The sequence below is a fragment of the Ursus maritimus genome, unplaced genomic scaffold (assembly GCF_017311325.1).
Source record: "Ursus maritimus isolate PB19 unplaced genomic scaffold, ASM1731132v1 scaffold_15, whole genome shotgun sequence".
NCBI lineage: Eukaryota > Metazoa > Chordata > Mammalia > Carnivora > Ursidae > Ursus > Ursus maritimus.
In genome coordinates this window covers 36941679-36959416 of record NW_024423897.1, presented here as the reverse complement: position 1 = coordinate 36959416, position 17738 = coordinate 36941679, and the positions used below count along the sequence as shown (strand labels likewise).

The 17738-nt window shown below is 38.1% G+C and overlaps 2 protein-coding genes across 2 annotated transcripts; one reads left to right on the top strand and one right to left on the bottom strand.

The window, feature by feature from the left end:
* Positions 1–638: 638 nt before the first annotated feature.
* Positions 639–7490, bottom strand: RAD1 (RAD1 checkpoint DNA exonuclease). The gene is made up of 6 exons (XM_008692654.2): positions 7341–7490; positions 6606–6870; positions 5641–5749; positions 4310–4568; positions 2102–2200; positions 639–1777 (listed from the first exon to the last, which is right to left on the bottom strand). The coding sequence occupies exons 2-6, from the start codon at positions 6798–6800 to the stop codon at positions 1594–1596; spliced, it is 846 nt and encodes a 281-aa protein (XP_008690876.1). The 5' UTR covers positions 6801–6870; positions 7341–7490; the 3' UTR covers positions 639–1593.
* A 121-nt stretch (positions 7491–7611) lies between these two features.
* BRIX1 (biogenesis of ribosomes BRX1) lies at positions 7612–16377 on the top strand. The gene is made up of 10 exons (XM_008692653.2): positions 7612–7811; positions 10373–10484; positions 11928–11971; positions 13536–13606; positions 13883–13932; positions 14038–14111; positions 14275–14325; positions 14463–14564; positions 15613–15741; positions 15965–16377. Exons 1-10 carry the CDS (start codon positions 7653–7655, stop codon positions 16232–16234), a joined length of 1062 nt encoding a protein of 353 aa, XP_008690875.1. The 5' UTR covers positions 7612–7652; the 3' UTR covers positions 16235–16377.
* The last annotated feature ends 1361 nt before the right edge of the window (positions 16378–17738 follow it).

The following is a 17738-nucleotide window of genomic DNA, read 5'->3' as shown; positions in this document are numbered from 1 at the left end:
CCCAAAAATAACTGCCCTATTTTAAACGAAAATTATAGTCCTTGAAATTGACTGGGTTAAATATTTTCAAAATTATGTTTTATATTTGTTCTGTTCTCGATGTTTCTCTAAAAAAATGTTTGCACAACCTTTAGTAGATTCACTTCCTTCTTGAACATATACTATACTTCACAAAACTCCAACTCTTTTTGTGCCAGCCGACATCCTGTGAGGACTTGGGGACTCGGGAGTTATCAGGGAGTCACTGTGGGCTAGACACTCAGAACTGTCCATGTGCCAGGGAGCATTTCCCTGAAGTGCTTTGCTGAACTACTCTCCAAACCAATCTCCTCTAATGCCGTGTGGCCTATTTTAAGGAGGGCATTCCAAATGTACCCTTTTAATGCATGTTTTTGATGAATATTATTCAAGGGTTCTTAACCATCAGTAACGGGGGGTGGAGGTCACAGGTCACAAGGACAGACATAGTGGGTAGGGGCCAGGGAGGCTAAATGAATCCTGCAATGGGATGAGTTTTTTTTCCCAGTGACGAACTGTCCCACCCACAAAAGCCAACAGTGCCTGCCCGACACTGAGCTGTATCACACGGTATAGGAACTTCTAGTTATATATTTTTTTCTACTAGAAAACAAGCCAGATAATTTTAGTATTTCATTTTATTAAATATCTACATGCCATCAAAATTGATTGAAAACTACCCCGGAAAGTGCAGAATCACTTAATAACTGGTTTTCAACATCTTGGATGAGAAAGTCTTACAGGCAAATAGAAGGTATCTAATAAGTACTTACTACAGTACTTACTGCAGTGAGCAGTTGCAGAGAATAAGAAGAAATCCTGTAACGCTGAAGACTGTTTTAGATCTTGTTCATAGATTTCTTTAAAATGTGTACTTTAAAAATAAATCATATAATCACTCAGACTTGTTTGGCAAAGCCTAAACTTCAGAACATTTGGGAAGAAATCACATGTAAAAACAATCACTTCAGTGCAATTAAATGCTATTAAAACCAAAAAAAAAAAAAAAGTATCCTTCAAAACAGTGGTTCTCAAACATTAGCATGCATCAGAATTTCCTGGGGGAAAGTTTTCCTGAGCTACAGATTCTTGGCCCACCGCCAGAGTTTCTGACAAGTTTCCAGGTAATGCTCCTGCTGTTGGTCTAGGTGCCACACTTTGAGAACCACTGTTAAGATATATTCTTTGGAATTCAAACTAATAAGCAATGCCCATATGCTGCTGCTTTGTCTAATAGTAAATAAATAAAAGAACATGTCAGGTAAGGATTCATCAAAGTTTAAATTTTTAGACTCTTGAAATGTCTGACTTAAACAGATGATTCATCTTGCTTCATAATGATTCCTGTGAGTTCAAAAGACAGAACCACAGGAGAGTCCAGTAGTGGGTAATCTATGACTACATGAAAACATTGGCTTACAAAATACACAGCAACTGTTAGGCTACATGGGCCTTGTTCCCATCTCCTCCATGCTTCTTCCCTTTAGAAAACCCAGTATCACGGAGCCACTATACGCAGAATGAGAATGTGACCTCTCTGCAATGTTCACATAGAGATCACAGTGAATGCCATACTTAAGACTCTGATTCGGAAACTTCTTCGTCAGGGCAGCAGTAATATTCCACAAAGCATATCTGTCCATCTTCATTTCTAATCATGTACTGTAATGAGAGGAATCCTCGGTTATCTGTTCGAATAGATACCTTACAAGACAGGACTAAGGCCTTTGTGGAGGGTTTCAGTAAAGCAATCTTGTATCTGAGGAGGAGTAAATAAAAAGCAGTTGTTATTTGGACACACTTGACGTGGTGCTCATAACTCCAAGTAAAGGACAAAACTTAGCCAAGAACTACCAAGTAACAAATAGAAGGATAAAATCAAATACTCGTCCAATTTGCTAATATTTTTCATTTTTAAAATTTCATCCATTTTCACGACCCCAAATCCCCAAGTAAACCCAGCACCCTACTATTTATATCTTTAGGATGTTTTTCCTTTAGCAACAGATTGAAAGTTTAACATTTATTTAATAGATATGTGATATTCGACCTCACCTTCATCACCAATATATTAAGAACTGACCTGTTGACCTGCATCTGGTTACAATTAAATGATTCCATCAAATCAGAATCTTTGGGATAATCAAGGTGGGAGCTTCCCGCATTCCCAAAAGTAGATAACCTACAGCAAAAAAAAAAAAGAGCAATTCATTTATTCACTGGTCCAACAATAAGCCAATTAGGATCTCAGTAAAGACGACACTTCCTTAAGAAGCTCATTCTGGTGAGTGACAGACATAAACAAACACTGACAACACACTATACCAATTACGGTAATAAAGATTCTTGCAGGATGCTGTGGGAGTTCAGAAGATCCAGCAACAAATAAACAGCTTTGGAAAAAATCAATCATGAAAGGAATCCAGAGGTGTCTGCCTCAATTTCATTACCTTAATTCTACTCTGATACTCGCCCTTCCTCATTCTAAATCACAAATCATATAAAAGGAGAGAGTTTGAGGAGTGATGGAAGACCCTGATCGAACTCATCGGCAAGCCTGGGGTCCTGTTCTCCACCCTCACCGCCACACCCCGAATTCTGGCTCTTCTGTATCTTAGTCAGACTGCTCTCTAGGCTGTTGCATGGTTCTCCTTGCTTGGCAGTATCAGCAGTTGGTGTGTTTAGCCATTCATAAATGTTTAGATGTCTGTTTAATCTGCAAGAACGTGTTGATCATCTGCTATGGGGTCAGCACGCTGGTGAGTACTGGTGAGCGCACCTAGGTGCTGGTCCCCCTCAGGTTCCATCTCTTCTCTCCTCTAACGTAACGTCTCCCCCCAGCCATCGCATCCGTCCCCAGCCGTGACGACGACTCCCAAACCTAGATTCCCATTCTAGACTGAAGTCCTGAGCTCCGTATGTCCAGCTGCTCCCTACTGTCATAGGCACCTCAAATTTAACAAATCCAGAAAAAAATTTCAACTCCTAGTTCCCCACCACCTCATCATTTCCCACCCCGGAGAGGAAAGATACCATGATCTATCTAGTTACCTGTGCTGAGAGACACCACTTCGGTGGGGAGCCTCTGAAATGCACTGTTTAAGTGCCCAGAATTTTCATTCCTATCACTGCTTAAGTAGAATTTCCATTTTGGTTAATATTTTAACCAATCTGGAGCCAAATTTTTAACTGCTGCCTGTCATGATAAGGGCCTGCAGTTCTTCTCGACTGGGTGTAAGAAGAACAACATACCTCTCATTCCTTATGTATTTTTAGCTCCTTTACACTTTAATATTCTGATGTAATTCAAAAGAGAACTATTTAAATCCTCTCTCCGAATTGATTCTAATCCTGAAAATTTCATAATTTGTTGGTTCAAAACATCAGGAGCAGCTTGAGAGATTTTGACATTGTATTCCTGCTGAAAACTGCCCCCCCCCGGAAGCTTACCTCGATCGACCCCCCAAGTACTCAGGTACTGTTCTCTAAGCCTCTCTGTGTATTATTTTGGTACTTAGTGGCACACAATTCTGTTCCTTCTATGCTGTTTCACATATCTTCTCTTCACCTTGATTTTATTTTTTTTATTTTTTTAAAGATTTTATTTATTTATTCGACAGAGATAGAGACAGCCAGCGAGAGAGGGAACACAAGCAGGGGGAGTGGGAGAGGAAGAAGCAGGCTCATAGCGGAGGAGCCTGATGTGGGGCTCGATCCCACAACGCCGGGATCACGCCCTGAGCCGAAGGCAGACGCTTAACCGCTGTGCCACCCAGGCGCCCCCACCTTGATTTTAAGCCGTTCCTTTCCAAAGTGCTTAAAAAGGTAGTTATGCATATAGTAGGTGACTAATAGATATTTCGTGAATGAACCATGTAACCGTGTATAGAAAACATCTGCTTCCTTTTGCATCCTATACTAACGTGAAAGAAAAGGAGATAACCGTATGATACAAACACCTTTGTCAAAAAGCTTAAGCCCAAATTTTCCTCGTGATGTAACGATCTGCACCAGTAAGTAGTACAATGAAAAGACCACTAGATTATGAAGCAGGGACTGGGCTATTCACCTACGAACCAGCACTACTTAACTATGAGCTTTAAATACTGAGTTCATCTTCCCGGACCTCAGGTTTCTGCTCTACACAAGTATGAAGTAAGAGTAAGAGCTCTCTCAAGATCTGAAAATTCTAGGAGCCTGGATAATAAAAGTTCTGGGTCCTAAGCAAATGTGTAAGCAGGGAGATACAGTAGACTACAGTATTAATTATAAGTGCCTTGCAGTCAAGTACCTGAAATAAGGCTTGTCGGGAGACATGGTGATCTGTAGGACCTCACTCGTCATATCCAACTCGGAAAATGCTTCACGGAGCCCCTCTGACTGCAGAATAATTTTATTGATAACATTGGTGCTGCAGAAATCAAAATCCAGAGTCTCCTCGGGCTCCTGAGTATTGATTTTACAGACTGTCACCACTCCTCCTTCTTCCAGAAACAGCATCAAAGGGTAACCATAACCTTGGTAACACATCCGAAGTGCAGTTAAAGTCCCTGCAATGGAAATAAATCATATGTCGGGCTTAGGTTTATAATGCAGGTATCGCTTCTCCTTAAATGATACATAAAATTCCTGAAGATTATTTTATTCTGCCCAATTTCTAGCACATATGCATGCATCTCTTTACAAAAAGGGATCATATTTTCCCTGATGACAGTAACGTGTAGACAATTCAAATGGCAACTAACAAAACTGGGAATGAGAACAAAATACAACTCTTTGAAATCATTTTCCAGCTTGCCAGAAACACCTCAGAAATAGCATATTGGTTTTATATATCTACAATTTGCAGGAAGGAGAATCTACATGGACCAATACTGCAAGTAATAGAATCACTGCAGAATTAGCTAGGCTCTTTCCCAAAGGTGCCATGTGTGCAAGAGCGGACTGCTTTAATATCGCCTGTATGATACTGTCAGTGTATTCACTGTGATGAGGACCCTTCCAACCTCTCCTACTGGGAGACATTTACATTTCCTCAAACTTTAAGATCAAATTGGGAGAAAAAGAGAGGGCAGTTAATGGTGGTGTGGGTTTTAACACTACAAACCACTAGAGAGGAGGAGGAATATGACTAGAGATTCTGGCTCCTTTCTCTCACTGGATGGAGAGCCACAGTGAAGAATGGGGAAAGGCAGATGCTTTTATGAAAAACCAGCTAGGGAATGCTGCGTTAGAAAAATGTAGAATAACAATGGAACTGTCAGTACAAAATTAAAATATATTTTCTAAAGAACCACAACTGAACTTTCCCTGGCTAATCTCTAGAGTCTGGTGAAATAAAATCATTCTTTGGGGGAGTCCTTGTAGTTTTATATTCATAGCAACTGAATTCACTATTTCTAAAAAAATAAAACATATATATGTTAATATAATTACTTTTGCAAATATGGAAAGAACTATAGCACACTTTCTATTACTGTGAAAAGTTAGAATACATGATTGTAACCAGTGAAAGATGAATTTGCAATTTCCAAGATATTTCTTACTTCTAATAACTTTTCCTGTATTTCTCTGACCATCTGTATAATGCTTTTGTGTCATTATCATAATAAAATGGTTCACCTGGCGTAGGACTTGATCCGAAAATAGATAAACAGTCTAAAAGGACAGTTAAATTTATTCGAAAAGTAACAGATTCTTCCTGAACTATAAACTCTTGAAATATTCCAGCCTGTGAAAAAAAGTAAACATGAAAATGTATATACATTAATGAAAACTCACAAGGTTCTAGATTTCACTTTATATGTTTTAAAAATAACAATATTGTGCTAACCCATGAAAATAATCTCTCATTACCGATCAAAACATCTTAAGCTTTTTCAACTATTATCCACTAGAATACTACTACTCAGTAAAGGTATAACTGATTTCAGTACCATGCAAAACTTTATGAAAGATCTTTCATCTAGCTTCTTGATCTAAACTATCGCCCACATGACTTTCCCTTGTCTCATTTTTTGCCCATCAACAGGGCTAAAGTCATTTGGAAAACAGCCAAACAATTTGATAATGCATGAATGATACTAGTTTTCAATTTCTTTTGAGGACAGGAACCATGTCTTATCTATCCTTCTATACCTGAGGTCACACTGTGCACTTTGGTGTTCAAAAAAATGTTGGATTAGGGGCGCCTGGGTGGCTCAGTCGGATAAGCGTCTGCCTTCGGCTCAGGTCAGGATCCCAGGGCCCTGGGATTGAGCCCCACATTGGGCTCCTTGCTCAGCAGAAGCCTGCTTCTCCCTCTCCCTCTGCCTGCCACTCCCCCTGCTTGTGCTCTCAGTCTCTTTTTCTCTCTGTCAAATAAATAAAATCTTTAAAAAAAAAAAAGTTGGATTAAATCTGAAATCCTATCTGAACCATACATATATTACTTTGTAAGGACGGATTACAACCAATAAAAGGGAAAAGGGAAGTACTGGCCAAGAGCGTATACTCTGGAAACAAATGTTTCGGTTCTCATCCCAAATCAGCCACTTGCCAACTGTGGGACTGTTGGCAAATCACTTAAAAGATGCCTATTTCCATACCTGAATAAAAGCATTTGCTTGCACACACTTTGCATTTTCCACTGTAACCTTGATTCCATTTTTAGTAGCGAAACATGTAGCATGTTCTCGGAAGTGAATAGCCTTCAAGATAGTGGAGAGATTCCTAACATTGTCAAGGCTGGCCACTAAGCTGTAGTCATTCTCGTCTTGGATCTGTGGGGTTAGGAGGGGCATCGTCCACTGCACATTTGGTCCCAAGGGATGTTCCCGGTGCCAACACTTGCTGCAGAGGATCACGAAACACCTGTTGCGATTAGACAATAAAACTCCGGATCAATGCTGGCAAGGCCCGCGATGTCAACCTGCGCTGAGGCGAGTGGAAGAGGCCTGGGCATCAAACGCCGCCGGACAGGGGTTGCGCCCCACTTCTGCCACTTCGATTCTCTGTAACTTTGGGGGAAATTACTCCTCTCTCTAAACTACGATTTCCTCGTTTTTAGTAAGGGGCCAGTAACACGGGAAAAGTTGTGAACAATAAAAACAGGCAACTAATATGGGGGGCCAGTTTCACCACGCCAAACTGGGACTACATGTCCCTGCAGAGTCAGGTTTGAGCTGTCAGGCGTCCCCAGCCTTGCCCCTAATAGAATAGCCGATGGAGGACGGGCCCCCATTCCCCGGAAGATCCTCGCGTCCCACACAACGCCGTTCACCAGCTCGTCGAGAGGTGGCATCTATCTACTGGCCCCGGGATTCGGGGCTCGGAAACCTTACCTTTCCGGCGGGATGCGGACTCCCGAGAGCCCTTCGCAGCCACGTCACCGTTGGAGCCGGCCGCTCCTCCCGGGTAGCTGGGGAGGAAATGCAGCGGCTCCCGCCGCTCTTTTCAGACCAGACGGCCACCTCGGCCACCGTCACCACAGAGCTAGAGGCGGCCTAGAGAGCCGCACTTGCGCCTCCTGAAACCGGAAAAAGGTACCATCGAGCCGGGGGACTAAAGAGCCGAGCGCGCGGTACCATAGAGATCGGAAAGGGCGCGAGCGGCAGAGCCGGAAGGAAAGCCGAGAGCGAAGGCGGTCAGGCAAAATGGCGGCGACCAAGAGGAAGCGGCGTGGAGGGTTCGCGGTTCAGGCGAAAAAACCAAAAAGGAACGAAAAAGATGCCAAGCAGCCAGCTAAGCTGCGCGACATGGCAGAAGAGGCGGAGGAAGAAGAGAGAGACCGTATCCCAGGGCCCGTTTGCAAGGTAGAGAGGGCTCACGTCCCGGTTACACCTGCGGCTCTACACGCCTTCCCTGGGACTACCTCCCTGATGAGACCATTGCTGATTTCGGAGTTGCGGATCTGTTACCGGAGCTCGGTCTCAGCTTTCCTCCCGGTCAGAAGGCCACCGCGCTTACGGCTAGCTCTCATGCACGTGGCCGTCTCCGGGAGGCGGCGGCTGAGGAGGCGGGCGGGCTTCGGAACACTCACACGGTTCACAGGGAAGCAACCTTTGGGGTACTCAGTCCCAGTGTTGTGTCTTCTAATTACTCCATCCCACCCCCCTTGGGGTGGTATTACTTTTCCTTAAAGTTTTTTTCTTGCTATTGAGTATGTATGTTCCAGTGGTTACTATTCCGCCCTAGTCAGCTGCTGTCAGTCAGGGATCCTGAAGCTTGTTAGGCGGTCCTTTAAAAAGCTGCTGTCTTTGGGATAATGACTTTGACATGTCTGATCAGGTTTTTAACTCTTAAGGGATGATGAAAGCTGGACTAAATAGAACAAACTTCTCTTGTATTCAAACTTGTTCATATATATGTCAGGTACTGTACGAAGTTAGGTTTCCTCTGGTTTTGGGATTGCTAAACTAGAACGTGACCTTCTTTCTGAAGTGTTGGGGGAGTTTAGAAGGAAACTTAAGAACTCATGTAAGTTCATGGTTTGTATTCAAAAGAAGATGAACACAAGAAGTTGGGAACTTCCATTCCTTAAGCTAGATTAAATACTGTGGAGACAAAGATGGTCTTTGATTTATTTCTGTTTTGATTCTATTTCTACTTTTCTGGCCCTTAGCTTAGTACTCTAGCAGGTAGTAGGTGATTAATGACCGTCTATGGTGGAAAGCACTAGGAAAGGAGTTAGCTCCCAGGGATAATATGAGAAAATTCAGTGGCAGTGCAGAAGATAGAGGTTACTTTCACCTTAGGACTGTCAGGTAAGGGATCATGAAGGATTTAGCCTTTGAGCTGGATCTCAAAGTAAGGGCACAATTTCAGTATTCAATATTCAAAAATGAGAGGGAACAATACAAGGGCAAAGAAGAAAAAATGATCAAAGGCATTGATGTGGAGGAAAAATGCTGAAAATCCAAAAAATAGAGCCAGATTAGTTAAAAGGGTTGATTTAGGACAATAGTGAGGTAAAAATAGAAATGTATTTTAAAATTCAGTGTTCAAGCTATGTCCTGTTGGGAGTTTCTTTGGAAAATCCTGAGAGATTAAGGATGTGGTTAAAACGGTGCTTTAAAAAGACTAAGCTGGTGCTAGTCTGCCAAACCTATTGGAGAAACCCCTGTCTGGGAAGGCTAGCCATTTAGGAAATTTAAGATGATAAGGATCTGAATTCGGGCACTGTGAATGGGAAGGGTTTAAGAGTTGTTTTGAAAGAGAAATTGACAGCATGTAATAGTGTTTATGATATAGGAGAATAAGGCAAATAGATGATTCAAAGCCTGAGGGATGGAAATGATGGTTGCATCATTAGAAAAATAAACAGGAAACTTAGTATGTTTAAGGTTTAGTATTCTGGAGTTGAACTTGAGGTATTAAGTCAAATACTTGGATTATTAGGAGTGGAGAAAGTTCCTTACCTTTCTATAGATTTGCTAATTGAAGCTATGGAATGATTATGAGAACTCCATCCTGGAGAGAACAGAAACCAAAAGAGAGCTAGGAAAGACTTTTTCCAGTCAGGTGGAGGAATTGGAGAGATGGAAGAAGAAAAACCAAAAATGAAGGAAGTCAAGGAAAGCATTTCTGGGAGGCAGCTGTGGTCATGAATACCACTGAGAGATTTGTCAGGATTGTTTGGCCTGCTACCTGGAAGCTTTTTATGAATTACTGTTGCGTCTCTACTTACCTTACATACAAGGAGTTAACTTTTCCATTGGCTGTGTTATTTTATTACAACCAAGGACTATCTTTAGCTTGCTTTTTTAGTTAGGGGATCTAAATTTTGTCTATTAAGATAAAATGGGGACTTTTTAAGTTCCTTTTTTGCATCATCACATGATGCCATGATGCTTTATCATTTCTATCCTATATGACAGATACATTGTGGTTATCTATCATATAGAATAGAAATGGCAAAGCATCTGAATAAGGGTTTCATGTTGTTCTTGCCTTCATGTCCTTATTGATTTGCTTGCTTGTTGACTATCTTCCCACATAAGAACAGTGCCTGACTCCTGATAGGAACCTAGTAAATATTAAATTAATATTAAAGTTTTCTTGTGAAAGGAATAGTGAGTGAGGAGTTTGTTCTGAATTCAGGGGTGGAAAGATTCTATGTGTAGTGAAACATCTCAGTTCCCTGAATTACACACATGGGAGAGAGGCAGAATTAAGGATGTAGTCTTGATACATTAGAGGATGATGGCGTATTTAAGAACTAGATACTTTTAAAACTATCTTTAAAAAACAAATGGTAAAAAACTAAGGATATACTGTATGGTGACTAACATAACATAATAAAAAATTATTACAAAAACAAGCACGGTAGGTTCAGTATGAGATTTGAAATTCTTAACATTTTCTTTTTCTGTAGGGCAAGTGGAAAAATAAGGAACGGATTCTCATCTTTTCTTCTAGAGGAATAAATTTCAGAACAAGACATTTAATGCAAGACTTGAGAATGTTGATGCCTCATTCTAAAGCAGGTGCCTTTATATCATACACTTTAAAAGTCTTATTTATAAATTTGTATATTCTCACTTTAAGTTGTTGTTTAAGCTTGTCATTTGTTCAGCCTTATCAGGTAAAGAACTCTGCTGTTGCCTCAGAACAGTGACAAGATTTTTCCAATTAATATTTTGTTAGAAATTCTTTACAAAATTCATTAAACATTCCCTTCACTTTCTTAGATATCCTACTATTATCAAAACATTTCTTGAAGGTCCAGGAATGCCTTCATGGTAATGCTTTCAGAGGTCATGAGCTGGTTTGTCCTTCTAAATAACTGAGGAATGCTGTATATTGCTGTCTGCATTTTTTTTTTAAGTTGGCTCCATGCCCAGTGTGGAACCCAACACAGGGCTTGAATTCACAGTCCTGAGATCAAGACCTGAGCAGAGATCAAGAATCAGATACTTAGGGGTGCCTGGGTAGCTCAGCCGTTAAGTGTCTGCCTTCGGCTCTGGTCATGATCCTAGGATCCTGGGATCGAGCCCTGCATTGGGCTCTCTGTTCAGCCGGAAGCCTGCTTCTCCCTCCCACATTCCCCTTGCTTGTGTTTCCTCTCTCGCTGTCTCTTTGTCAAATAAATAAATAAAATCTTTAAAAAAAAAAAAAAAAAGAATCAGATGCTTAACCACTGAGCCACTCAGGCGCCCCACTGTCTGCATTAAAACAAAACAAAACCTGTTCTTATTAAAAAGTTAGAGTGGGATTTGAAGCACCTTTGAGTTGGGGCTTAGCCTACTTCTAAATGCCAAGATACTCTTTTTAGCAATGGTGTATCTTGCAGGTAAGTGAAGTTTTAAGTTTACAACTGTGGCGGTACCATCATACAGCTGTTTTTGTGCCTGTGTTGGGAGAAGCTTTTGGCTTTAATTCTAGGTAATAACTTTGTTCCTTAGACCACTGTTTCTCAAACTGGGGTCTGCTGTTAATATCTTTATATCTCTGAAGCTAGTAAGAGATTTAATTTCTATTGGGTTGTTTTTTTTTCCTCTGTGATAATCTGAAACAGTTTTTTTTTTCACTCCATTTCCTTGGCAACTATGATTCAAAAATCGAAGATTTCTTTGGTAACAATTTTAGCTTCTTCAGTGAATGTTCCTAAACTGCAATCCTAGAACATAGATCAGTGTGTGAGAATGTTTCCATACTTGAAAGGGACTTATAGAATATGTAAAGTTGACGAGAAACACTGCTTAAATCATAGTTTATGATTCTCGAGGACTATTTTCTAATCAGTCATTTTTACAAAAAATGAACAAGATTTTTAAAGAGGTCATATGTTTTTAGGTCTAATAATTTTGAAAATTAATAAAATCTCTTTTAAACTGAAGATTGTAAAAACACTTAAAATGCATTTCTAGAAAGCATGTGTGCTTTGTTTGAAGTAGCTTTGAAATCTTTTACTTTTTTTCTTTTTATAGATACAAAAATGGATCGTAAAGACAAGTTATTTGTCATTAATGAGGTGAGTTTAGATAATAATTCAAGTATTCTAGGAACACTATTTAGGAATAAAATATTTTGGAACACTAAAGATAGTTCATTTAAACAATAAGTCAGTTATTCAATGACTTTTAAATTGTTTTGTATAAGATAACTCAAATTTTCTTAACTCTTCAATAATCTACCTTATAAATTTTTATATACTGTCTATATCTCACAGTTATTTCTTGATCATTCTTATATTTGTCTTAATCTTTCTTATATTTGTCTTAATCTCACCAAACATACTGAAATTTCTGAGAGACAAGGATTATAGCTCTTTTTTTCTCATTATGTACAATACAGTGCTTAATTTATAATGAGTACTTATTTAAAAAACTATCAACATGTACAATATAAGTAAAAAGTCTGTTAAATATTTTTAAAACCACATATTTTAGAAAGCATTTTGCCAGTATTAAAGGTGATAACACGTGGTATTTGCTCTTAAGATACTACAAATTAGCAATAGGTTAATTTTCAAAGTATTGTTGAAGGTATTAAACTTATATTTTCAAGCCAATTTTTTAAAAATTTAGAGGAATTGTGTTTCAAGATAATTTTCTTTTGCTATTAGAAAGGCTTATTTTATTCATTTAGCATGGATTTTTGAACCTCTGTTCTAAATGGCCTTATTCTTATGCATGGAAACTGTTTAACAGAACGACACTGTCATCCAGTGGGGCTTATGTTCTAATGGGGCTTCAGTCCATGAACAAGTATAATTTCAATTGAAGATAGGTGAAAAAACAGGGTTTGCATTTCCAGCAACTGAGGCTTGAATAGAAAACAACCAGCTTAGTGTTGTTGAGTGTTGTTGTTCTAAGACCAATAAGAAACAAGCATTGGACCTAAGAGTTTTTTTTAAGTTGTTAGGTTTAAAGTCTCAAGTAGTTGAGAGTTGATGAGTACTATATTAGTTTATAGTAATATAAACCTTCAAGGTATTGCAGTTTAATTCAGCTTGAAATACGTTTTCTTTTTTTTTTTTTTTTTTATGATTTTTTTATTATATTATGTTAGTCACCATACAGTACATCCCCGGTTTCCGATGAAATACGTTTTCTATACTTCTGCCTTTCACTAGTCCCTTAGTGATTTCACAGAATGGAAATCACAGAAATGGTAGTACAGATGAGGAAGAAAAATCTTAAATTTCTTGAGCTTAAAATCAAAGCGCTAAAGAGTTTAAAATAAAAATAACCATTATAATGGATGTAGTTGGTTCTTGAAGGACTGTATTTTCCTAAGATTGATGAGGCTCGAGTGCTTTATCCTGCGGGTATCTTTTTTTTTACTCTTTGTAGGTTATACGTGAAAGTATGGTGGGAAGATAGAGGTTCCCATTAGCAAGAGAGGCCAGAGTATCTAGTTTATCTTAGGATACCTAAGGGGGTCTTTAAATGTTTCTTTTTGTGAATTTACCTAGACTTAGACCTTTGTAGCCTATTAACCTGCTTAAGTATTTTTGGAGGAAACTAGCTATTAATTGCTTTGGTTCTCATTTTTATTATCTACTTCATTTTTCTGTACTTTGTTCTGTTTAGGTTTGTGAAATGAAAAACTGCAATAAATGTATCTATTTTGAAGCTAAGAAAAAACAGGATCTCTATATGTGGTAAGAGAATGTATTAAGCAAGATTTAGGTGGAACTGTTCTTGTAAATGGACTTATTATTTACATCTCTTAGGTTATAGACTTCTTTCAGTCTTTTATGTAAAAAGACTGGGCCAGGGGATGAAGCAAACTCATTGATTTCACAAAAGTTGAAACCTTTAAAGAAAATTAAATATGTGGATGTTACAAACACAGTTTGGTATCTTTTAAACTGTGAGGTAGTAAGAATTTACTACATTCTAAATTATAATTAGTTGAAAAAATTCATATTTTTCAGGCTTTCAAATTCACCTCATGGGCCATCTGCTAAATTCCTCGTTCAAAACAGTAAGTTGACTCAGTTTAAGATTTTTTTATGACAAAATTGAAAATGCTTTTTTGGGATAATTGTGCCAAAGTTATAACTATTTTTGTTGTTACATTTTTTTCTAGTCCATACCCTAGCTGAACTAAAGATGACTGGAAACTGTTTGAAAGGTTCTCGGCCCCTTTTGTCTTTTGACCCTGTAAGTTTCTCATTTAGTGTATAAGGTCTCGTTTTCTTACTCTGCATGGTTGTTTTTTAGTGGATATGGTTGTATAATTCAATTTAGTTAAAATTTCAAAAAAACCACAACTTTAAACAAAACACTGCTGTTGTCAAATAATATGTTCATTCTATTTTTATAGGCTTTTGATGAATTACCACATTATGCTTTGTTAAAAGAACTCTTAATTCAGGTAAATATCTTTTCTAGAAAATATTTCTAGTAATATAAATGAGTGTTTCTTTTGGACTTTTTGTTAATTTAGCTATCTAAAACATACATGATATGCGGTAGAATAAGAAATTAACTTTTTTTTTTTTTTTTAACCAGATCTTTAGTACACCACGATATCATCCCAAAAGCCAACCATTTGTGGACCATGTTTTTACTTTCACCATTTTGGATAATAGGATATGGTTTCGGAACTTTCAGGTTAGCTTTAATTAATTTTTAATTTGAAATGAAGTAGGATATATAGTATATGGCATTTGTAGAAAATAATAAGTCCTTTTGTTTTAAATAGCTTTTTGCCCCCACAGACTTATAGCAGTTAACTACTGTCTCATACTTTGCCTACTTCTCTCCTTTTTTCCATGGCTATCAGTTGGTGTGGAGTAAGGGTTTGCCAACAAGCAACTATATATTCAGTGAGATAGAAGTTTCTCTCTAAAGAGGTTGGAATCTGGGGCTGGAGGTTGTTAAGACTTAGACATGATCCCTATAGAATGCATTCAGTGAGAATGGTGAGATGAGTCATACAGTGACTCGTTTAGGAGGAGGGGTGTTTCTGGAAATCTCGAAGCAGGAGTTTGGCAGGATAAGAAGTTAGAAAGATAGAGAGGTGGAAAGAAAAGCATGTGAAGTAACCAGGGCTCTTTTCAGCATGTGTTGTTATGTTGACTACCTTGCAGTGTTAGTTAAACACAGCCCCTTAACCTCTGAGGGCAGACATACCTGAACCAACAATGTTGTGTTAGTTCTCTAATTTAGAAGTTGCCTCTTAATTCCACAATCAGGAGCCATTCAAAAATAAATTTGGCCGTGTATCCTTTTATATACCTTTTAATCTAATTTGAATTAGATGTAGAAATACAGTTTAGGGGTTGACTTAAATTTCAAAAGGGTTCTCCACAGGGTGCTTTAATACATTTTGTTACAGTGGTAGCAGTTTTAAAAATTCATTTAACCACAGTTTTTCAAGAACACATGCACTGTGAGAAGCAAGATAAGGACCAAATTGAAATTGCTCAATTTTAAAAGAACACTCTGAAAAAAAGTTAATATTTTCCGGTGACAATTACCTAGAACTAGTATTATAGTTCAGAAAATACTGAGAATTTGGCACTTGCCAAGTTTCACTTCCACCTTAATTTAATTTGTTCTCACTTCTTTTAGGCATATATGTAATGAGGTTATAGCCAGTGTAACTTTGAGGAATAGTATATCCAAACCAAAATGAAATGTTCCCTTTTTATTAAAGATCATAGAAGAAGATGCTGCTCTTGTAGAAATAGGACCTCGCTTTGTCTTAAATCTCATAAAGATTTTCCAGGGAAGTTTTGGAGGACCAACTTTGTATGAAAATCCTCACTACCAGTCACCAAACATGGTAAGTACGCTATTTCTGTTGTGCAGTGGTCCTGCGATGCCCAGAACTCTTTGGCTAAAATGATTCTGTCAAGCGATTTCTGTTAACTTGGAAACTAAATTTGTTTTTTTGCCACATACAGTCTTGCAAATTACTACTTTTTTTAATGACAAGAGTGAAGGGAAATCCATACAATATGTAGTATGTTTTTATGTTGAAACATCTGATACTTTTTTGTTTTTAGCATCGGCGTATCATAAGATCCATCACAGCTGCAAAATACAGAGAGAAACAACAAGTGAAGGATGCACAGAAAATGAAAAAGAAAGAACCAAAGACTGTTCTTCCACATGATCCCACTGCAGATGTTTTTGTTATACCAGCTGAGGAGAAGCCGATAGAAATACAGTGGGTAAAACCAGAGCCGAAAGTCGATTTGAAAGCAAGAAAGAAAAGGATTTACAAAAGGCAAAGAAAAATGAAACAGAAGATGAACAGTGGGAATGCAAAATGAATCAGTGGATAACTAATTTTTCAATAATTTTGTATTTATTTTGTATTCAATGTGTAAATACTTTTCATTATCCAGGACTACTTTATATCTCATTAGTGTGGCATTTAAGACAAAGAAAAATCAAATTAAAATTTATGGCTTCAGTGGTGTGTATGTCTTTCTAAATATCACCAGAACTCATCAGTTAATTTCTGTTTTTTTTTTTTTTTCAAAGCTTGTTTGGTATTACTAAAAATTTAGCACACTTCAGATTTAAGCCTGCTTTCTTGGATTAAAATTTTGGGTTTAGCGACGCTGAAATTCAAACAGATTTACTGGGTCATTCATTATTAGTTGTAAAACAATGAATTAGGCACTTTGAGAGCATAGTTTCAGATGGTAAAGTGCATATAGACTGGTAGGAAAAAAAAAAGTCTTAGGTTGGAGTCCCCGCGTCACCAATGAATGAGACCTTGGAAAAGCCAATCCCTGATCTTGTTTTCTCACCTCAAGAAAGAGTACAATGAAAATAATTAGGTTTTGAGAATCAAATGAGTTAAAACGTGTTGAAAGTATTCTGCAGTCTACAAATTTAATTTAGAAGCAGTGGGTATAAATTATTTAATAGTAAAAGAAATGAAAATGGAACAGTGGGTAGAGGGCCCTGGAACATTTGAGTGTCTCCTCTGATAAAAACACTGTTTGAGGTGGAGAGCCACAGGGCTTACCCTCGTGGAGGTCAGTGAGTAGGAGGGAAGGACAAGACTCCGGGTGCTAGTGGCCATGGACAGGTAGCTGGCTGCTGAAGAGAGAGACATACATATGCACATATACACGTAACATAGGATTGGATCATGCATGTGGTGTTTTGTGACCCACTTATTTTTATTTCATATTAATCACTTCCCCGTGTCTTTATTATACAACATGGCTAATGAGCACATGGTATTGTCCACTCCATGCCATAGCTGTACAATCTGTCCCTTATTGTGGGAAATTATAGTATTTCAGTTATGGGTGCTTATGGCAAACATTTCTTGACAAATTATTTTGTTCCACCCTTGTTTCCTGTAAGTGGAGCTCAAAAGATGTGAACACTAAGAAATTTTGATCATTCCCCTAAATAATTGTACTTCACCAGAGGTCGGTGTTCATTTATTTACTTGTAGCTTTGACAACAGCGAAATAATTTTTGTCAATTTGGTAGGTTAAAAAAAGAATACCCTTTTTTGGGTAGGTATTGGTTTTTCTTTTGTGACTAATCTTGATTTTGCACGGTAGTTTTATTAATTTGTAAGAGCTCTTTCTATGGCAGGGTTATTCCAGACATCTTTCCTAGTTCCTCACTTGTATTTTAATTATGTTCTTTATTTAAATATGTAGGAAGAACAATCAATTTTCCATTATATTTCATTTTTTCTTAGTTTTCTTCAAACAAAGGCCTTGAATGTACAATTAGGCCACTTTATTTTGAAATAGTCTAAATTAGACTACTTATCTTGAACTCTACATTAAGCAGATAATT